This window comes from Raphanus sativus, chromosome 7 (genome assembly GCF_000801105.2).
Source record: "Raphanus sativus cultivar WK10039 chromosome 7, ASM80110v3, whole genome shotgun sequence".
NCBI lineage: Eukaryota > Viridiplantae > Streptophyta > Magnoliopsida > Brassicales > Brassicaceae > Raphanus > Raphanus sativus.
In genome coordinates, this window is record NC_079517.1 from 8936866 (window position 1) to 8960770 (window position 23905).

The window sequence follows — 23905 nt, forward strand, 5'->3', positions numbered from 1 at the left end:
AATTTATACTAGTTGGGTTGAATTTTCTGTCAAATTGGTTATAGGTAGGTCTCACTTTTTTCCCCTAAATTTTTCATGGAGGAATGAATTTATAAAGAAAAAATTTTCTCTGCAGTTTTGATGAGGAACAAAATAAACAAAAATTCTTATTTTAATTTTTTTTTCAATTTTTCAAATGAAATTTTATTTTCATTTTGTTCATTTTTTTTCATTCATTTAGTGGTCACAAGCCTTAGTTGATGACCCAAGAAAAAACTTTTTATAAATGGTACATCTGTTGATCTCCAACATATCTCGACCACAAGATGACAAGAAGAGAGCAAACAAGACCTTTAATATAAAAAAATGGTACTCAACAACCCACCAATTTAGCATAGAAGTCGTCAGCATCATTATCGTCACCATCACTACGTCATGAACCTGATGTCTGAAAGCGGAAGGGACATGTTGATAAAACGATTCTCTTAGAATCTCAACGTCTTTTCAACAGTGAAGCGACCGTGTTCATCGCGAGTACGTAGTGGCACTTCTCCCACAAGAGAAAGGGACTTATCTGTCCACTTTTCTGGAAGTGCCTGTCCCGACTATTTGACGTCTCTCCTCCAAAAAAGCAGAACAATCAAGAGGCCACCCAGGGCTGGGCTGGGTTGTAAACGCTTCAAACCAAAATTTTCATTCTATCTAGTTATAGACTTCGCGAAATTGTTAATTATATATCTGGAAAAGGTCTTTAAACCTTGGTTAATTCATTTAATTGTGGAGCAGGTCTCTTAACCTTTGTTTAATACAATGAATTTTTCTTCTTCTGTTTTATATGGTCTTGGTTTGAGTACTTTTTGGGTTGGGTTTCCAGGTTATTTAAGGGTTATGTATCATTTCTTTATCTAAGTTATACATAATTCTAAAATCTGAATGATCACCGAAATTGACAGAAAAACAAAAAAAAATTTAGTAAATTGAACTAGACTAGATATGTTTTCTTTTTTTAATATGCTTACATCAATACTCAGTCTATTAGAAAATTTGAATTTCCAACGTGTAGATTTGTTAATAAAGACGAACGGAATCAGAACAATTATGTCTCTTCAAATTTGGCATGGTGGTGGCAGAAGAGAGCATAAGATTCAGATAAATATCAATATTTTACAATTATCAGAAGGAATCATATCAAACACTATCTTAAATGAACACTATGCCACACTACAAGATTTATATATAAATAGAACACGAGTAAGGTTTAGGAAATTATCCATATCATTAAAAACTAAGACAAGTATATATATAAGAAAAATGAACAGGTACGGCCGAAAGGATCAAAGAAACTGCAGCTACATGAGCTCTGATGACTCAGACTCAGACTGCGAGGCTCAGCCTAACCACAAGGTAAGCTTCTCTTTTGGTGTCACGACATCTTATGTTTTTTTTTTTTTTTTTGTGCAACACGACATCTTATGTTTTGAAGTACATATATTCGTCCAAGGTGTTCTTTTCTTTTTATCAGTTATAATGCTAGTGGTCGATTTTAACCTATAGAACTACACAGCTTTCGAGGTTCGTAGGTAATGTGGCAGAGAAGGTGGTGCAGCCGTTTGAAAAAGCAACAAAGATGGTGGTGAACCCAGTATTCAACTTTCTCTTTTCTCCTCCCAAGGTGCTCTTATATAAATCCCTTTCTTATAAAAACATGTATTATGATTTGTGTAAATCGTGATGGTGCAGTGACCACACTACTATAAACAACTAGTATTATCACCAGTGGCGGAGCCAAGATTATATTTTACTAGGGTCACAATTTATTTAAAAATAATTAACTAATATATTTAAATAAAAATAAAATATTATAAATGATGTATGCAAAAATTAATATAATTTTATTAAATTACTGTAAAATTAGTTTAAACATTTAGAAAATAACCTACATTTTAGTAAACCTATATATTTTTAAGGGCAATTCTCTCAAATAGTTTTTTTAAAAAAATTTGTCATAAAAACAGTTCTAAAAATAAAATAATCAAAATATTTCTTTGTAAATTTTAATATTTATTTTTAATTTTTGAAATTTGAAATTTCATCCTCAAAACTTCCTTAACTTAAAACTTTAAACCTAGATTAGTTAATCTAAAGGGTATAAATGTATATTTAATTTTTAATTAAAAAATTTAGTCATTTTTCCTCCTTAAATACTATTTTGTGAAAATAAACTAAAAATGCTATCTAAAAGAATTTCTCTACTTTTAAACCCACATTTTGAAAAAAAAAATATTTTCTGTTTAAAATAATCCATATTTTATACAAAACTTTTTTGAAAATATATTTTCTTTTACACTTTCAATGCATGATATAATGTAAATTTCAAAGATATCAAATGTGTGTATTGAATTCTAATTGATTAAAAGTAGTTAATTACAAAATAAATTTTAATGATCAAAATTTAAAATATTTTCTTAATATATGTGAAAAATCTAAAATATATATTATTTTATAACGGAATGAATACAAAATAAGTAATCTTCTTACCGAAAACACGAACTTATTATTTCTGTAAAGGTTGGAAATTTGAAACATGGATACAAATTCATTTTGCAATTAATATGCCACAGTTAATGTTCTTACACGTAAAACAGAAAGTAGAGATCTTAAATTATTATATTTTCCTTTTAGTCATGAAAGAACGAGACAAAAGTGTTTCTTCTTCTTTTCAAGTAATGAGAAGTTTAAAATAGAAACGGGGTCAGGCACAATTAATATGGGGGTCATTTAAATAAAATTGCTGTAATTAGTGAAGAAATTAGCAATTTCACTGGGGTCAGCTGACCCCCCTTCGTTGTTAATAGCTCCGCCCCTGATTATCACCCCGTGCTGTGCACGGGCCATTTTATTATATTTAAATTATTTGTTTTTAAAAATTGAATGTTCTGTTTTTCTATCAAATACTAATTACTATTTTTAGTTATATTTTTGGAGATGGATAAAATGGATATCTAAACTTAGAAGTGTTGCATTCAAAGAATACAGTTCAAAGCGTTAATAGGATTGTTATGTTAATTCAAGTTCCTTTTAGTGAAAAAGAGATATATGTTTAGAAGCCATTTTGATAGAAATTAAGATAGAAATAAAAAATAAAATAAAAACATGTATAATTATTACATTTGATCGGTTCATTTTAGTTGTTCATAAGTAAGTCTTCTTTACAATATAAATTTACTTATTTTAACTATAAAAAATGGAAAATGAAACTAAAACAAATTATGAGAAAATATGTTTTGAACTACTTATTCAGAAGTTTTGATACCTGAAGTCTAGTAGAAAGATAATTGTCCAACCAAAAATAAAAGAAGAAAAAATACATTTTGGAATTCTTCTCAAACGCATTCCTTTGTAGACATCACCAACCTGGAATTTCAAGAATAGGACAAAACATATCTGTTATAAAAAATATTCGTAAAATAGTCAATCCATAACAAACAGATTTGTAAATACTTAGTTTGTAAATACCAGATTATCAGATATACTTACAATTGCTACAATTGGTGACAAAGAGATTTTTTTTTTTAAGATTTGAAACAGATCATACTTAGGTATACCTAGATATTATCATCTTCAACCTCAATCATGCAAAAAGAATTAGAGAATATGTTGGCGAAGAAAGAATTAGAGAATATAAAATTGAGAAGACAAGAAACATAAAACTTAATATTCCTTCCATTTCTAAATAAGTATCACTTTCACATTTTTCGCACAGATTAAAAAGTGACGGAAATATATGTAAATTGTTATTAATTACATATTTTTGATTAATATTATTTGAGATAAATAAACTTATAAGTGCAGTTTACAATTAATTTTTAGGTGAAATTAAATATAAATTTACATTGGAATAGTAAAATAAATAGATGAAACGATGGAAAGAGTAGGGTGAGGAAGAACAAAATTAGTTACATGAAAGTCACTTTAAGAATTGAAACCATTTGAAATGGAGAACTTGACTGGAAGTTATAGATGGCTCTAACCTAATAGAATATGAACGTGTTGGTTTTGATTGAGAAAATTTAGGGTTTTCGATTTTTACAGTTTCAGAAAAATCAATAGTCGAAAGAAGTCTTTTATTGATATTGAGTTTTATTAAACACAGACATATGTCAAAGTTTGATTGGTAAAAATGATTTTTGTTTTATTATATAAATGATTTTAATTTTTAATTTATTTAAAATTTTGCCACATGCTAGTATTTGATTCGCCAAACAACTTGCATTTTAGTATATAAATGATTTGATTACATTTCTGTGTCATTGTTTTACAATATATGGAACTCACGAACATCGGTCCTAAGATTTTGTTTAAAGAAATTGGTGATTCTTATTCATATATTTATGTATCTGATATAATCCTATGATTAGGCATGTTTAAATGCACATATCGTCTATCCTATTAAAAAGAATTATAGTTTTGTATGGGTGTCACCATAAGTAATTTGGCCAATGATAATGTAGCATGGAAAGAAGGGTAAGCATGGGCGGCATGAAGATGAATACTATGGCGAGCACAGGATGCAGCACTACAGAGAGCATAGGATGCAGCACAATGGCTCGCATGGGAAAAAGTACCAAGACAGGTTTATGGCTCCCCAGGTTCCTCCAAATTATGACAGTGTGAACCCCAGCCATGGCAATGGCCGTGCAGTAGTGGAGAAGTCTTCGGAGTACTCGCGGGCCAGTAACACCAGCTGGGGCCATCACTAGGGCGAATGGAGTGAAAGGACGAATCTGACTGCAGCCAAATACCTTACCGGTTCCAGTTCTTAAAAAAAGTAATGATTGTATCCCAAATAATAAATAAGATGCATATATGTGTGCCAATAATCAGACATGGGACTTTGACAAAAAAAAGTGTTCTTGTTTGATGAACTTAATTATGATTACTAAGTAGTGATGATGCTACTTGTGTTATATAAAAATCTTTAACTATAATCAGTTACGTTAGTTGTCCATGCACGTGGCCGGATTGATTGCAGAAAATTTATTTCTTTTTTTTTTAAATCGAGGGGATCAAAAAGGTTTTATAGATCAAAAAAATCAATTCTATAAAGTCTTACATGCGGTTATGCAACCAATCTATCAATATGGCAAGGTTAGGTGGCCAATGAGAATAAAATCCATGGCAGAAACTCCCGCTATAATTCCTTTACCACTAGACAATTTGGTTACAGAAAAATTAGTTTATAAGAAATATTATTAGGTGCAACTGGTTTTATATTTTTTGGAATGGAATTGTATGGAATGGTCTATTCTTTTGAATTCCAAATATTCTTTACCATTCACCCGGAATATAAAATAAATCTCATTCCAAAAATTATTGTAGAATCAATGGAATCAAAATGAATATAGTTATAGTTCATTCAGGATAAAAAAAAGTACGTGAATGAAATGGAATGAAACTAAATTGACTAAGAAAATGTTTTAATTAAGTTTAGATATTATGTAAATTTTTAATTGTAATCAAATAATAGGTTTACTACAATTTTTGAAGTTCAAAATTCTGGTACGCGTTTTGTTATAATTAATATTGAAAATTTTGGTAAAATCTCATTGATATAGATACTTAAACTGATGTTAATAATAAAATTTGTATTGGTTTTTGATGGCGGTTAAGAAAGAAATCTCTCTCCCATATTCCAAGATCAAAATCTTTCACAAGGAAAGAGATAACTTTCTTAGTTTTTCCAAGCAAACAAAATTCCACCAGAAAAGTGATCCACTCGTTAATGACAAAAATCATGAACTTCAATGTATCTATAAACCTTACAAATTTAGAATCAAAATCCTAGTATTTTAGATGAACTTAGAGAGAATATGAAAGATATATGGTTTTTATACATAGGAAATGAGATAAGAAGAGTAAAAATCAATTTTTGGTACACTAAGAGCTTCAAATTGGTTGGTCATAGTAGTTAGTATATTAATGGTAATAAAAATATTGTAAATACTTGATGAAAATGTGAATAGCAGAGTAAAACACTAATTTTCGGAAAAGAAATATAATAATAATGACATTTTCGTAAATAACTCGAACTTTTATGATGAACAGGACAAATGAAGGTTTAAAAAAACATGGATTAGTTTTGTTTTTGACTTAAAATTTTAGGTCATATATGAAAAACTCCATAATAATAATAATTCAAAAACCATTAAATATATCATTTTTATGCTTTTGAAATATTTAACTAGATTTTGACCTGCACTTAAAAAATACGGGTATGTTTTTACTTATTAACCCAAAATTGATTTACAAATTACCATTATTTTTGTTTCAGATCATAACAATTGAGTTTTTATGTTTTTATCATTTATTTTTTCTCTTCAAAATAAAAAGAAATAGAAAAAAATATTTGGTCAATAGTGATTTGCATGAATTTATAACTTTTTATTAGAGAACATATAATTTAAAAGTTTTTTGAAAAATAATTTTTGAGTTTTAAGAAGTATTTTCATATCCGACCCAGATCTGCTGAACTGATAGACCCGTAACTTGTATATAATTCAGTTCAGATTTAATAAAAAATTGTGAATTAAAAATCTGATAGAACCCGGTAAAAATCCAAAAACTCGTTATTAATATGTGATCGGATACCAATGATCCAATAAACATAAAATATCTGATAGCATTTTTATTTTTGTATTAAATTAATCATATATTTTTTAATATTACATAAACTTGTACTCTTCAAAACTTTTATGATATTTTTATTATGTTATCCAAATAAAAAGATAATATAAAACTTATTAATATGACAATATTAGCTTATTTTTGTTATTAATAACCTATTATAAGTTTGTATTTTTTTATTTTTTATTTTAGATTTAAAATTAATTTTATGATACATAGATTTAAGAAAATAGCATTATGATGTCATTATGTTTTTTTGAATAATTTAGTTTCAGAATATATATATATATATATATATATGTCTAACATTTGAACTTAAAATATTTATTAAATAAAAGTAGCATATTTTATAAGTACGTGTAAGTCTTATTATTCATTGATCCATTAAATATATATCTGCAGTCCCAAAATCAAAAGATTCAAATGTCATTAATTAATATCATTTGTAAAAGTATGGATATTTTTGGAGAAAATGATATTTTCATTAAAAATATAGAAAAAATGAAAAAGAGTAGGGTTGACCCCTTATGCGAACACCTACGTCCGCCCCTGCCATCCGCAGCAAAAGTTTGGTGGACTTGTTCCTGACTAGGTCAAAGGCTCGTCCTCGTCTCCTTTTATCCATTGGGGAACACGATCCCAAGAGTGTTTTATCTTCTCTGCTCCTGACCATGACAAGAACGACAATGACAAAACCTCCACGATAATGTCCAGTTACCACATGACGAACGTTGAACCCGGCTACTACTTGGCCTCTGGTTCAGTCAACGGTTTCGTCTGCTTCATAGGTGTTGGTTCTGGGCTCCGCGTTTGTAGTCCGATAATAATTTATAATCCCACCACTAAACAAATTGTGAAATTGCCTGAGGTTACATCCAACAGAGTGAAAAACATGTACAGAATGAAAAACATGTACGCACGTCTTGGGTACGATCCAGTCGAAGATCAATACAAGGTGTTGTGTGTTGGTGACGGTCCCCTCTAAATCGAGAAATAGCCAACCGGAGCATTTTGTTTGCACTGTGAGTTCATCTCAGAAACAAGAGTGGAGAAAGATCGAGAACACAACCGGACGCAACTATCACTCCGTCTGCGGAGAGATATGCATTGATGGTGCTATATACTACGGAAATGAAAAGTCAAGAATCGTTAAGTTCAACGTTAGATCAGAGAAGATTGAGTCTATTACAACACCCCAAGAGTCCCATATCTCGAAAACATATATACCACGAGTCCACTCTTATAAATTACAAGGGAAAATTGGGCGGTGTAGATTATCACTGCATTGAAAATTCGATGACGCTGTGGGTTCTTGAGGATGCGGAGAAACAAGAATGGTCGAGCATAAGGTGTGACTTACCTTCTAGGTGGAAAGATTTACTTGGGTTTTACGTAAGGTCTAAAGGAGTGAGTCATACGGGCGAGCTTATGGTGTTCTATCCATGGTTAAACCCATCTGAACCATTTTATGTTTGCTATTATGATTTTAACAAAAAGAGTACAAGAAAAGTAGAGATCCGAGGAATGGCGGATGGTGATTTCAGACGTATCCATGGGATCGGTGAGCTAACTGATATGAAGATATCATATTTTACAAGTCACATTGAGAATTTTAGGTTCTTGTAATGTTTTTTTTTTGTAATAACTATTCACGGTTTTATTAGCTTCTTCCATTCAATTTGAAGATCATAAGTTGATTATCAGCGTTTGTTAGAAACTAATTACTGGAAAAAAAGTTGTTTCTGAAGATTATGTTGCTTTTTTGCCAAAATTTCTAGTTAGTGATCATGGAGTGTAATAAACAAACAATCGACGAGTATTAAATTCAAGAGAATTAAATAGTTACCAACAAACTAACAAAGGTCCAGAATCACTAGCATTCAAGGGCAGACAAACTAAGAAGTGACACCTGATGTTTACAGCTCAGATCAATAGGTGGTGACTACGTATACAAGACGTTAAAAAGCATTTCGTTATTACACTGGGATCTCGACAAAAGAAGTGGAAAAACATTGAGAAAGTCATTAAATATCCTTACCACTTCATGAAAGACGATATGGTGCTGCATACTATGGATTTGGTCATAAAAGAATAGCTAGATTCGATGATAAGTCCGAGAAGATTGAGTTTATTCAAGGACCCAAAGACTATAACGCACTCTCATGTTATCCAAGACTTATAACTCACCAAAGAAAAGTAGCATGTTCAAGGTATGACTTACCATTCATCTGAGATGGTTATGTGGATTGTGCAAGATACTAAGAAACAAGAATGACATGTGATGTGAATCGTGAGTGGCAAGATCTCTGTTAACTGAGGAGACAGTTTTGTTCACCGGAGAAATTCAAACCAACGAGGCTATAGTTGTTTCAAGATCCTGAAAGTCATCTGAGCTCTTTTGTGTTTACTATTGCTATCTGATTGGTGAGCGTGTTAGTGTTGTGATTTCTCTCTTGGCTTTGACCTCTCCATTCACGGCGAGCCTCTGTTTTGTTCTCTTGTTCACTCAAGACTGTTTTGTTCAGTCTTTGTTTTTTCTTCACTCACTCTCTGTTTCTTCTTGTGATTGATCATCACACAAGCTTACTCTTCTCTCTTTACTCTCTCACGTTGTCGTTATTCTTGTAGACAGAGAAGAGATATTATATTTGTATGTATATATTGTTATTTTCTCGAACTCTTTTTTCATATTAGAATCGGATCATCTTTCTACAGCAACACACATACATACTTATAGTAGTTTTTCACTAACTACTACATACATATGCACTTTAACAACTAAAGTCTAGCCCTTACTTCTACTAACCACTCTTAACAACTCTAACAACTACACCTTACTACGTAGACTTTAACCAACACAACACTCTTTGTTGTGTTGGCTTTGTCTAAGCACATGGCTAGTTGCATCTTGACTTTATTTGTTGCGACTAAGTCACAACTCAATTCCTCTTTGGTTTGTAACCAATGTCAAGTGGCATCTTCTCCCACGGTGACTTTCTATTTCTACGTGACTCTCCTTGGTCACTTCCTTTTGTTCTTTTCTCGTGTGGAAAGTTTTCTTGCTTCCACTTCTTTTGTACATATTAATCAAAGGTTCAGTTCCAACACTTCCTCATGAATCCATTGATTAAAATCTTCTCGTTCTTCTCTTGTGATTCTTGTCTCCCTCTTGAGAGGAATCTCCTTTTTTTTTTAACACAAAGAGAGGAATCTCCAAGAGCTTCTTTTTGTCCATCTTGCTTTCTTTCTCTTAGGTAAGCAAGTTTTCTTCTATGGTTTGTTTTCTTGGCTTCGATGTTGCTTCTTCCGGGTTTGCTACTTGTTTGGTTTGTTGTCTTCTTTGATCATCAACATGTGCTTTTTTTTTTTAACCATCGCCTTGTCTTCTTCAACATGGGTCTCTCGCTTCTCATGAGCCTTATTTTGTGCACTTTTTCTGGAAAGGAAAAAAAAATATTGAAATCAGTTTTTATTTATCCTTATTTTGTGCACTTTTCCTTCTTTCCGTTTATATATATTTCTTTTAGCTGATACTTTTGTTTTATTTTTATACATTATCTAGGGTTGTGGAATTCACCACCAAGCGGTCGTCATGGAATATAGGCAACAGTCTCTTTTGGGTGATGGAAACTGCACAAGTACCATTCCTCTCGATCTCCTAGTTGAGATACTCTATCTACTCCCTCCCAAATCACTTATCAGATTCCAATCCGTGTCAAAGCTGTGGTTCTCTACTATCCGCAGTAAAGTTTTCGCAGACTTGTTCCTGACTAGGTCAAAGGCTCGTCCCCATCTCCTTTTATCCTTGAGTTGCTATTGGTCCAAAGAGTGTTACATCTTCTCGGCTCCTGAACATGACAACAACGACGATGACAAATCCTCCACAGTCATGGCCAGAGACGACATGATGAACTTGGAACCCGGCTTTTACTTGGACTCTGGTTCTATCAACGGTTTTGTCTGCTTCAGAGGTGAGAGACCCGATTATAATCCGATCACCGTTTATAATCCCACCACTAGACAAATTGTAAAATTGCCAGACGTTACACCCGACGGAAGACACTTGTACGCACGTCTTGGCTACGATCCAGTCGAAGATCAATACAAGGTGTTGTGTCTGATGATGTTCGACCATGAAAGGCGAAATAACCAACTGGAGCATTTTGTTTGCACTGTGAGTTCATCTAAGAAAGAGTGGAGAAAGATCGAGAACACGACCGGAGATTACTATCACTCTGTCTACGGAGAGACATGCATTGATGGTGCACTATACTACGGGGTTGGAAAGTCAAGAATAGTTAAGTTCAACTTTAGATCAGAGATGATTGAGCTTATTAAAACACCCAAAGAGGCGAAAATACACCGAATCACTCTTATAAATTACAAGGGGAAACTGGGAGGTGTAGATTATTCTTGCACTGAAAATTTTATGACATTGTGGGTTCTTGAGGATGACAAGAAACAGGAATGGTCGAGCATGAGGTGTGACTTACCTTCTACGTGGGAAGATTTACTTGGGTTTTACGTAAGGTCCAAAGGAGTGAGTCATACGGGAGAGCTTATGGTGTTCAACCCGTATTTAAAGCAAGAGTTAGAGTCATCTCAGCTATTTTATGTTTGCTATTATAATTTTGACAAAAAGAGTATAAGAAAAGCAGAGATCCGAGGAATGGTGGATGGTGATTTCAGACGTATCCGTGGGATCGGTCAGCTTAATGGTCTTATGACGATATTATGTTTTCCAGGTCACATTGAGAATATTAGGTTCTTGTGATGGTTTTTTGTAATATTTATTATTCAGGGATTTTAATTAGCTTCTTCCATTCAATTTCATCATGAGTTGATTATCAGCGTTTGTAGAAACCATTAGTTCCTGGAAATTTTTTTTTGTTTGTTTGTTTGAAGATCTTAGATTGCTTTGTTTTTTGTCAAATACTCTAGTTAGTTACGAACAAATTAACAAAGGTCCAGAAGCACTAGCATTCTAGATTAACAGACAAACGAAGTAGAAGTGGCACCTGATGTTTACAGCTCAGATCACTATATCAAAGGCTTACAGATTAATCGATAGTGTCACAATGAAGATACAAGATCATCATCACACAGGAGTGAGTCGTATAGGTTTATTATGTTTCAACATTTGTAACAAACAATCAAACCACATCCCATGGTCCAAAAAACATGAGTGAATTGGCTAGATATACAAAAGAAATATAAATATTACGTAGTTACCCAACAACATAGAGGCAATGAACCCAACAAGATTAAAAATTAATAATAATTTTGTATCTATTGTTTTGGGCAGTTACCTGATATCTATGTTTCTTTTGTATATCTAGCCAATCCACTCATGTTTTTTGGGACATCTTTAGACAACTAATCTGAATACCAGTTAAATAAGATTATTATTAATTTTTAATGTTTTATCATATTCATATGGTTTGTAATAAGTTAAATTTCTAAACATTGATCACAGAATTTTCGATGTCGAATTTTTACAGTTTTACTAATTTATAATCGTTTTAAAAACTAAAATATAATATTATATGAAAAATCGAATTTTTATTATATAGTTAATGTCATTATTTAACTTATTTCAAAGATATATAGTTAAGGAAAAATTATAGAGAATACAACAAATTTTTTATCAATTATTTATTATTTAAAATTGTCATATATTTTAATAATATTGTGTAGTTCTGTAATTTTCATTTAAAGAAAAAAAAGAAAAATATTTTTTTATAGATTATTAAGTAAATTTATGATTAATTTAATGAAAAAAATATTTAATTTGATAGACTAATCTATTATCTTAAAAAATGTAAAAATCATTATGTTGGTGAAAAATGACATAACTTTTTATAATGTTTTCAAAAAAAATAATATGGGACAAGTTAAAAAATATTTTTTTTCATTATTGCCATTTTATTATTACTTTTTCGGTCTTTACTTCTTTTTCAGTCGGGGTCACTTTTTTTTCTTTTTCTAAATGATATTCTTTTTATTTTCGTACCTTTTTTGTTTGTATCTCTGTTTTAAGATGATGAGTATCGTGATTGGGCTGGATGCTTGTAACTAGCTACTTTTCTTAGATCCCTTCTTCTTCTTCTTCTTTACCAATATGAAGTCAATCATATCTTCTTTGTTTGCTCTCTCTTTGCTATCACTATCATCAGCCCATGCTCAATGCCATTTCCCAGCAATCTTCAACTTCGGCGACTCTAACTCCGACACCGGCGGTCTCTCCGCCGCTTTTGGCCAGGCTGGTCCTCCTCACGGCTCTTCCTTCTTCGGCTCACCCTCAGGGAGGTACTGCGACGGTCGCCTTGTCATTGACTTCATAGGTAAAAAATCAATTAAATCAGTACACTTATCAAACGTTTGTTAATGCGTTTTAAATGATTTTTGTCTCCGCTTTCTTGGCGCAGCGGAGAGTCTTGGATTGCCATATCTAAGTGCGTTCCTAGACTCGGTTGGTTCGAACTTCAGCCACGGCGCTAACTTTGCTACGGCCGGATCTCCCATCAGAGCTCTCAACTCCACTCTTCGTCAAAGTGGTTTCAGTCCATTTTCACTCGATGTTCAGTTCGTACAGTTCTCCAATTTTCACAACAGATCCCAGACCGTTCGCAGTCGCGGTACGAGCCTCTTCCTCACTCACTTGTATCGTTGAGATAAGAAAGAGATAAATGTGTTTGACTTGATATGTTAGATTAATAATGTACTAACTGAATTAGGAATGCTAAACTGGTTACGATTTGGTTTTACCAATTGGTTACGATTTGGTTCAGATATTTTATAGCTAAACTGTCCAAATTTATCAGAAAATATTCCAAAATACCTAAAATCCTCACTATATACCCGTTTAGATTTGGTTATTTTTAACTAGTTTGTGCTAACAAGCTAGTGTTAGAGAAATAAAGTTTTTTTGGACACCGTAGTACACAGTGGAATAATATTTCAAAAACGTCGAAAACTTCATAAACGTTTCGAATGGCAACAACTAGCGTTTTAATTTTATCCAAATGTGAAAAAGTGGTTTACTATTTACCACCAAGTAAAAAAATGTAACAGGAGGAATTTATACGACCATGCTGCCTGAAGCCGACAGTTTCTCTCAGGCGTTGTACACTTTTGACATCGGACAAAACGATCTCACTGCTGGTTACTTCGCCAATAAAACAGTGGAACAAATTGGAACAGTAGATGTTCCTGAGATCATCAGCCAGTTCAAGAATGCTGTCACGGTCAGCCTCTCTGTTTTATACTCTGTTCCAACCAATGCCTTTGCTTAAAAGTGATTATCATAAATGTGTTTGTTATTTTTGTTGAATAGTATATTTACGCACAAGGAGGGAGATACTTTTGGATTCACAACACAGGACCTATGGGTTGTTTAGCGTATGTGATCGAATGGTTTCCGCTTAAGGCATCAGACTTTGATTCACATGGATGTCTCTCTCCCTTGAACCATTTGGCTCAACAATTCAATGACGCCTTAAAACAAGCAGTGATCGAGCTTAGAGCTTCCTTGTCTGAAGCCGCCATCACTTACGTAGATGTCTACTCTGCAAAGCATGAGTTGTTTGTTCACGCACAGGGTCACGGCTTCAAGAGGTCGTTGGTTTCATGTTGCGGTCATGGAGGTAAGTACAACTACAACAAAAACATTTGGTGTGGGAAGAAGGTGACTGTGAAAGGAAAAGAGGTTTACATTGGAAAGCCGTGCGATGAGCCTGACAAGGCTGTGATATGGGACGGTGTGCACTTCACGCAGGCTGCTAACAAATTTATCTTTGATAAGATTGCAACTGGGTTGAGCATGGCCTGTCACAGGCAGTGACAAAACCAAGAAGAAGAGAGAAGCTTTGCTTTTTTAATGAGTTTGTTTCTATAGTTTACTAGAATTCTGAGTTTTGGCTCTTTCTGATATGAGCTTATTTAAGAGTGCAATAAGATTTTTGGTGAGATAAGCTTCATCATTATCAACCCAATTTTACATAATCAATCAACTCTACAAAGGATGCAAAACATCATAGAATACAAGCATATTTATATGGAGGATGATCGAATAAAAATACCTATATTAAATTAGTTTATATAACAATATTGATCACCAAACAAATAAAATCTACTATTACTTATACTATGTAAAATATAATATGATACTCTCTAAGTTTTATAATACTTGATATTTTTGTCTTAGTGCACAAAAATTAAAAAAACTTCTAAGAGTTTAGAACTTGGTGTCTCCTTGATATTCTCAATATATAACTTTGTTCCCATCAAACTCCTAAACAGTGCCGCTCCGTTCCTATCGGAGACCCTAACTGAGATTTAAAAATTTGTCCTTAGTTATTAGTTATTACTCTTAACCAAATGTCAACCTTTTCATATGATTAAATTCAAAAACAACAATGAAAACATATAATTATCTTTTAACAAAAAGTAAATGAGAAAAACAGAGTAATTTCAATAGAGAATCATTGTGTTAAATTGTGTTAAGAAAAGAAAACTATTGAGGTTTAAAAAACACTTGAAACACACAGAAAAAATAAATAAGAGATTTCAGTTTTGGAGTTTAAAATACGAATCCTAACCCAAAACTAACCCAAAACATATAAGAATCTAAACCAAAACGTAAAATCTTGCCCACGTAACTTAAAAACTAGACAAAAGATTTTAGCCCAAATTATTTGGGCCCTAATCGGTCGCTTCCTTTGCTTCCGTCATGGGCCGGGCCTGCTCCTAAACATAAAAATCATTTTTTCCCTTTAAAACGTGAAAACAAGAAAGGAAAGAGAACAGTTGCTTCTAAAAAGATCTGTTACTGTTACTGGATCATCATCATAGAGACGTATATGGTCATTCACGGCGATTCCAAGAAAAGTCCAATTATGGAGAGGTAAACGACAGAAGGGGTTGGAAATTGATGCCAAGTGATTTAATTTTCTTTTCTTTCTAAAGGCAATCAAGTGATGATTTACTTTCACTTACAACTTTTCCAATAATATGCACCATTAGATTTTAGTATTCCAAATACATTTTAGCCTCACCATCTTCAATTTTTTCTTCTTCTAAATATATAACAAAAAAGGAAAGAAATGTATTTCTTCTCCTAAATATAGAACAAAATAATAATAATCTCTATTATAAAAAAAAATAGAAATTGATTGGAGTGATTTTACCTCTAAATATTACTATAGAAATAAATATATAGATGAATTGGAAATGCTCTTAAAACAACATTTTAATTCCTAGTGAACATTTTGATTTAAAAAAAAACTTTTAATAGTTCTGAAGAGATAACTGGCTATAGTGGAAAGTTAGGTTTGGGTTCGAATGATGGATCAGTATTAAAAGATGCAAGAATGTGTTAATGTATTGGTCTCCTAGTCATGAGTCACCATATGTTCTAAAAAATTAGAGTTCCCATGTTTTCAAACATTTTTCATGCTTAGACTATTTTTGTTTGATACTAATAAACAAAAATTGAGCGAACTAGAGTTGGTATACTTTATATTTTACTAATTTAATAAAAGTATTACAGATATTAATAAATAAACTATTAAATATTGGTGTTTTGTGTGTATGGACTTTTAAAGCTTTTACAAGTTATTGGAGGTTTTCGGACGTCAAAATGAAACTCAAAAGTTTTAGGGACATTTGACTGTCTTCATGCACTGGAAATCTGCATGAGATGGAGGTTTCCCATGATTCGATCATATGCTTAAATTTGAACATAAATAACTGAGAATGTGAGCTTTGATCTTTCTTAGTGTTTTGAGGTGAAACCAACGATTAAATTTCAAATATGTTACAAGTAAATGAAATTAGTCTGGTGGAAATGGAACAAGCTGAAAAAAGGAGAGGTGATCGATCTAGTGATTGACCTGCCAAGTTAACTACACATGGTTGGTCTATCAAGACGGAATATACCAAGAGCTACCACGCAACGGAGGAGCCGCCCAAACCGGTCGATCATAGTAGGCATCTGATAGACGAGAAGCGCTTGACTGATTGACTGAACATCATCCATGGTGACGATTGACTGAACATCATCCATGGTTTATTTATCACCTCAATAAGTAAAAGGAGGCTCCAGACATTTTTCATATTCGACAATAATTCTTTTGGAAAATCCCTAAACGACCTATATTCTTTACTAACACACAAAAATCATGCCATAGTTTTCTTGTTTCATAGTCTTTGTTATTTTTCATCAATTCAATACTTTGCGCGAGAGGATTTCATAATCATCGATATTTAGTAGTTTAAAATCTTTTTATTTTTTATTTTTTTATTTTTTATTGAACACACTCTTTTTATTTTGTGCAATCATTTATCTGCGCTATGCTTTCTTTGACCAACAACTAAAAGTTTTTGTTGTTGCCAACGACGGAGGCGGACCCAGCATTAGTTTTAATAAGGGCGTTCAATGTACTGCATTACTCAAGAAAAAAATAATAATGTGGAATGGTGTTAAGTTGGAATCAAACCCAGGTTTTAAGAGTGTCAACAGGTGAAATCAACTATCAGAACTACTTATTTTCGTAACATATCAACCCAAAAAAAAATATTAACCCAAATAAAATATCTTACATTTATGGGTGTCATATTACACATAATCTTACTAAAAGTTTGCAAAATTCAGAAACACAAACTTTCCATTTATGTACCAGAAAACTTTACAAAAACATTCTAAAACACACACACCAACAACATTTCATATCGTAAAATCATAACCCAAAGGAAGAAGCGAAATGGAGTAACCACGATGAACCTTAGAAGATTCCATGTAACTTCTTCCATTAACATGATCAAACAAAATATTATGTTGATGGGGTGCTGGTCTGTCTAATTCTCGGTGCGCCACGTCGGCATCACCAACAAGAGCCCTGGTCCGTTTTTGCATACTCATCAACACGTTATGCCACGTGTTAACCCTTGACCGGACCTTCCCGTGAACACCAACGTTCATCTCCGACAAGTCCTCGCCTCTCACGCCCATCACTTCCTCTGGTTTAGCACCGTCGAGGATCCAGATAAGACAAGAACAGAACCCTTTCGAGATCTCTGAGTCGCTGTCTGCTTTGAACCTCATCCTACCGAACTCGTCGATCTTGATCTCCAACCATACCTGAGTCGTGCATCCCGTGACTCGGTTCGCCGGAACACGAGCCGAGTCGTCGAGGGGAGCTAGAGCCGCTGCGTAGCTCAAGAGACGTTTGACTCGGTCGATGGGCTCCGTTAAGGATCGGAACTCGGATGCGAGGAGGTGGAGCTTGTCGGCCGAGGTTGGTGTTGTTGTTGTTCCCAAGGGAGCTTCGACGAAAGCCGTGGCAAAAGAAACAGGAAAGTCGTGGTTTGGAGCTTTTGGATTCTGTTTCGAACCGAAGTTAAGATTGATGTTGGAATCGTGCATGCACCTGATCCTTTTAGAAGAAAACTTAGGGCTATGGAAAGCTTTTAAAGTTGGTCTTGAGATAGAACTAAGAGGATGAGAAGCAAGGACGTTCAACGACGATGAGTTCATGTTCGGTTACAGGGTAGAAGAAGACGAGGGAGAGAGAGATATTTAAGGATGATCAGAGGAAAAGTCCTTGAACTACGCGACGGAGAGAGGATGGCAATTAGAAAGTATTCTCTATAACGCGCCAAAACATTTGTTATTGTATTTTTTTTATTTGGTTTCTAAATTTGTTATAATGGTGAATTATTTTAATATTACACTATTTTTAAGCTTTGATTATTTTTATCCAAGAATTTGCATCTTTCAAAAATTATTTTCAGAAGATGGCAATTAGAAATCTATTTGAGTTTTCTATAAGAGCATTTGGATTTTAATCCTTTGTATAATAAAAAGCATCATCCACGTGGAAATTCTTTTTCCAAAAATAATAATTGAAAAATACAGAAAAGAAAAATACATTTTTTTTCAAAGTTTCAAAATAAATTAAATAACCAACATTTTCAAAATAACTTATGACATGTGAAATAAATTTTTAAAAAGAACTGAAAATAATCTATTGAAGAAATATTTCATCCTTCATTTCTAGCTATCAATTCTATCCAAAATTTGTTCAGAATATCTCAGTCCATGTTCAAAATCAGTTGACAAATATTTCAAACTGTTTTTCTTCTCCTATATAACTTTTAGTCTATTAATTTACTCCCTGAATATCTTCTACATTATTAAATATCATGCTTATAGAATTACCTTTTATGTTTACTTAATTTATTTAAAGTACTATGATAGTAATTAAAGAAATTACTAAAATAATAATAAACTTATATCCTTTTTAAAGTATGATTGTGGAAAAGATTGCAGTTAGAGAAAAAGTATTTGTTGTCTTACTGGACAGTAGTGGCTTTAGTGGTCTAAATTATCTCCGTTTTCTTTTCTTTTGTTTTTTTTCCTCTGGGTCCAACGAATTATACATTTCACATTTGTTTTCTTTCTTTCTACAAAAAAAAAGAGTTTATGTACTTACCAAAAAAAGAAGTTTTCTTTTTGGTTTAGTACTTACACAAAAACTTGGCCAGCAGAAACTAGTTTTCTTTAAACAAAAATAAAATTAAGAGAACAACCTGTGGAATTGAGAGAATTGTTCTCAGAACCTGAAAGCACCCAATGGAGATTCTTACTCTTGGGTTCTAAAAACACATATGTGTATGTATGTATTATATGTGTGTGAATAATTGTAAAGTTCTAAAATTTACGAAAAATCTAACCAAAAGTATTTAGATTACACACACAATATACACATACACACATATGTATTTTTAGAACCCAAGAACAAAAACCCTCTATTAAAAGGTGCTCTCATAAACTATCGAGATAGAAAATCGCAATGACCATTTTACTTCTTCTATACTGATTATATCGTTGTGGAACTTGAATATTTTCTATACCACTTGATCAGGATTTTAAGTTTTAAAACGAATTATGCAAAATATTGAAGAAGAAATTTACAAATAATTCATATTATAAACTGAAATATATTTTGATACTGTTTAGAAATATGGATAACATATTAAATGTGGATTATTTGGAAACATAGATAGAATATTAAGTTTTTTTTACTTACACATTTATCCATTGAATTTACCATAGTTTAAATACTTTATTTTTGTATTTATTTCTATTTACAAAATTCTGCCACTGCATCTATATTATTAAAATTGAAGTACATTTTGAAATTGTTTGGAAACATAAATAGCATATTAAATACTTTTTTATTTACATATTTATCCACTGCATTTACTTTTTTTTTTGTTAAAGGGTTTGTCCATTGCATTAATAATAGTTAAATACTTTCTTTTTGTATTTTTTATTTACAAAATTATGCTACTACATTTATAATTAATTTAAATTAATTAATTACAATGCTTGCTGTTTCTCTTGGGTGAAAATAAAAACACAAACTGAAATATATAGTATATGTTATATAAAATAATTTTTAAATATAGTATTACCTTATTTAATTTAGTCAACTATAAATATTTTGAGAGTTCAATTTTCAAGAAAACAAAATATCATAAAATAAATATTAAGTATTTTTTATTCACACATTTATCCATTGCATTTATAATAGTTAAACACTTTCTTTTTGTATTTATTTTTATTTATAAAATTCTGCCACTATATTTGAAATTAATTTAAATTAATCAATTAGAATGGTTGTTGTTTTTTTGAGGTGAAAATAAAAACACAAACTAAAATATATAGTATATGTTATATAAAATAATTTTAAATATAGTACTACCTTATTTAATTTAGTTAAATATAAAAAATTGAGCATTCAATTTTCAAGAAAAAAAGTATCATAAAATCAATAATAATTCATAAAAAGTAATATAAAAAATCAAAAATTTTAGTATGTTGTTTCATTTTAAAATAAATTAACAAAAAAGTTTATTACATGAATAGTACAGTTACATCAAATTGCATCAAGTTATAAAATTTTAATATAAAATCATGTACAAATAAAAAAAATTATCATCAAAAATCTATACTATAAAAAAATATATTCTACTCTATATATAAATTACGTTATGTTAAACACAAATTAAATCAAAACATCCGCACGAAGACACATATCAAGTTTTAGTTTTTATTATAATACAAGGAATAGTGTCAAACATAAATCTCATAGAACAACTTAAAATGGTATAATTTAATAAGAATGTCTATAAAATAAATAAAAATATTGACTATAAAATTATTTATGTAATATATTTTTATATTTTGTAATAGTATAATTAATCGAGAATCATATCGTTTTGGCATAGTCAATAACCAATTTGGATTCCTTTATTTATTTTCTCCAAAACAAATCCAACGTACTTGCTTACGTAAGACTCCAATTCAGTTGATTAACTATGATACTTCTGAAAGATTTGAATACGACAAGTACAATGTAGTGTGATGGTGTATTAAATTACTAACGTTCCATAGGTGTGTCGGTTAATCCAACGTTTAAAAATGTTCTATTGTTGACGAGGCACACATGCTATCATATAATTAGTGCGTTGTATTATGTATTCTGTTATGTACCAGATTGTGATCGACATAACCGGACCGACCAGGACCGTACCAACCGCAGGAGATAATGCTTATCGACTGTTGTACTTATCCACTTAGGATAAACACGACCTGATGTATATATATATGTAAGACCCATGGTCGAGATTAATAATAGAAACAAATTTCCCCACTTAGTTTTACAACACGTTATCAGCACGATACGTTCTCTAAAACCCGAGCTACCAAAAACCACCAAAAACCCTAAAAATGGCGCATCTTAAAATCGCTCTATCTCTCCAACCGTAAGGATCCAGACGACGAGCCACATATCAAATTGAAGCTCTCGACGAAACCAAACCAACGCCGTGAACCTTGTGTCAATCTGATCTCAGACGCTCCCTCACGCTCTGTTTCAATACGCGCCGCCAGTAACCCTAAAAACCCTAATTTCGGCACAACTTCAAATCGATCGATCTCTTCAACCATGAGGAACCAGACGACGAGTAATATATCAAATTAAAGCTCTTGACGAGACGAATCTAACGCCGTCGGCCTCGCCTCTATCTGACTCCGGACGCGTCCTCACGCTCTATTCTAAGACGCGCCGTCAAGTGATCTAAAACCCTGAAATTCTAAAACTCATTCGACGACTTCAAACCGTTCGTTCTCTCAAACCGTAAGAAACCAGACGACGTGTAATATATCAAATTGAAGCTCTTGACGTGAAGAATCCATCGCCGCAAACCTCGTATCAATCCGATCTCAAACGCGCCCTCAAGCTCCGTTCCAACCCGCGCCGTCAACTACCCTAAAACCCTAATCAAAAGCCTAAACCGCAGCCTCTCTTTATACTTTGTTATTTTCTGCGATTTACTTCATCTATCTATACTAACTTATTTTGATTCATTTTTGATTAAGGTTTCTAAAGATACAAGAGGTTTTTGATCAACCTAAGACACGCGACCAGCTTCTGATCCGTTCCGGTCATGCAGTTCGCGATCCGACTTGTTCCAGCTCTCGGTGGTCCAAATCTACACTTCAAAGTTCTAAAGGTAAACTTTGAAACCTAAAAGAACTCATAATCGAACATGGTTGATTGATAAAGGAATGACCATTAAAATTTTGCAAAACCCCAAATCAAACCCTAGCAAAGATTAATAGGTCCAAACCCTTCCATGAGTAAATCGAAACTCTTAAACCAAAAGTTCGATATGAGATTGTTTTACAATTAAAATCAAAACCACAATGGTTTCTGAATCTCAAAACCTCTTTGATCTTAATGATCAAATCGATAAAACCTAGAAATCGATCAATCCCCTTTAAAATCTAAATCTGATCGATTTCATCAAAAAAAAAAAAAAAAAAAAAAAAAAAAACCCTATTTTTTGATTAACTTGAAATTCGATTGTCTACTTGATTGTTTGATAGTAAATTTCGAAAATATAAAATTTTCATTTATAGAAAGTTTCAAAAATAGAAAGTTTTCATTTATATAAAGTTTCGAAAATATAAAGTTTCCATTTTTAGAAAGTTTCCATTTTTAGAAAGTTTCCTTTTATAGAAATTTCTTTTTCTGAAATTTCTTTTTATAGAATTTTATGGGAAACTTCTCTGATTCATTGATCATCTATAAATGTTTTCTAAGATTGCATCATAACTTCGATTATTTTGCTTGCATCAATACTTATTAAAAAAAAAAATTCTTTCTTTGGTGCGTGTGATAAGAAGTATTGATATTGATATGAATAATAAAATTTTCTAAAAAGATTACTTAACATAAATTAAGACATGTTTTGGATAATGTGATTTCAGATGTCGAATTTCGAAACTTCAGATTATACTACCCTAAAATCTTTATGGAGATAATTGATTGAAAATGGCAAATGAACACTTCAGTAGTCCTGATGTCAAGAGGACTCGGACAATGTATTAATCAAGGTAATTATGTAACTGAAAGTGAAAAAAAAAAAAAAAAAGCCATAACAATTATGTGCTATCATCTCACTAAGGATCTGAGAGAGCAGTATGAAAATACTAGGGATCCTTATGACTTCTGGTCAAAACAAAACTTCAGATTCTCAATGGTATTATGGCAAAAGGCCATAGATGAATGAAAGATTCTCAGGTTCTAGGATTTTGAATCCGTTGACAAATATCATTCTGCTCAAATGAGAATCACCTATAGTTTTTAAACTATGTGCTGAAGTGGTAACAGAAGAGGACTTATTTTATATGAACTATTCCACATTTCATTCAAAGGATATGTTGTTATCACATAAGTCTAAAAGGTTTCACGACCTATAAAGACTTATTATCATGCCTATTGGCAGCCGAGCAAAGAAAGCAGAAAATTCGAGATACCATCAACTGATTGATAAAATTCAGTAAACATACATTGAGAAACAAGACAATGATATGAAACCTCCTGAAAACATTGAGGATGAAAATGATATATAAGAAAAATCTGAGGAAGCCGTATGGAAAATATAAATTGTGAGGTTGGCTTACACATTGATTAAAGAATCAAAGATTCAGACATTCTGATTTCATGTTTTATGTTTTGATTTGATTTGCTTGTCATTTATAAAATTTATAGCAATAATAAAAGTTGATTCTGGTCTTATATTATCTTGCTTGATTGGCTTGATAATTCCTTGATTGATAAATGACAAATAAAAATTTAGAAAATGAGTATAGTAATTAAAAATCATC

The 23905-nt window shown here is 32.0% G+C and overlaps 4 protein-coding genes and 1 pseudogene across 4 annotated transcripts; 4 read left to right on the forward strand and 1 right to left on the reverse strand.

Moving 5' to 3' along the window:
- Positions 1-1224: 1224 nt before the first annotated feature.
- LOC108814963 (uncharacterized) lies at positions 1225-4979 on the forward strand. The gene is made up of 3 exons (XM_018587619.2): positions 1225-1383; positions 1544-1651; positions 4491-4979. The coding sequence occupies exons 1-3, from the start codon at positions 1291-1293 to the stop codon at positions 4737-4739; spliced, it is 450 nt and encodes a 149-aa protein (XP_018443121.1). The 5' UTR covers positions 1225-1290; the 3' UTR covers positions 4740-4979.
- A 2155-nt stretch (positions 4980-7134) lies between these two features.
- LOC108815271 (F-box protein At1g30790-like) lies at positions 7135-9050 on the forward strand (annotated as a pseudogene).
- A 586-nt stretch (positions 9051-9636) lies between these two features.
- On the forward strand, positions 9637-11550 carry LOC108816251 (F-box protein At1g30790-like). The gene is made up of 2 exons (XM_018588822.2): positions 9637-9917; positions 10226-11550. Exon 2 carries the CDS (start codon positions 10256-10258, stop codon positions 11435-11437), a length of 1182 nt encoding a protein of 393 aa, XP_018444324.1. The 5' UTR covers positions 9637-9917; positions 10226-10255; the 3' UTR covers positions 11438-11550.
- Positions 11551-12695: 1145 nt separating this feature from the next.
- LOC108814210 (alpha-L-fucosidase 3) lies at positions 12696-14667 on the forward strand. Its single transcript, XM_018586728.2, has 4 exons — positions 12696-13007; positions 13092-13301; positions 13738-13910; positions 14000-14667. Exons 1-4 carry the CDS (start codon positions 12785-12787, stop codon positions 14504-14506), a joined length of 1113 nt encoding a protein of 370 aa, XP_018442230.1. The 5' UTR covers positions 12696-12784; the 3' UTR covers positions 14507-14667.
- Positions 14668-17312: 2645 nt separating this feature from the next.
- On the reverse strand, positions 17313-18291 carry LOC108815925 (sufE-like protein 2, chloroplastic). The gene has a single exon (XM_018588462.2). It carries the CDS (start codon positions 18197-18199, stop codon positions 17390-17392), a length of 810 nt encoding a protein of 269 aa, XP_018443964.1. The 5' UTR covers positions 18200-18291; the 3' UTR covers positions 17313-17389.
- Positions 18292-23905: the final 5614 nt, after the last annotated feature.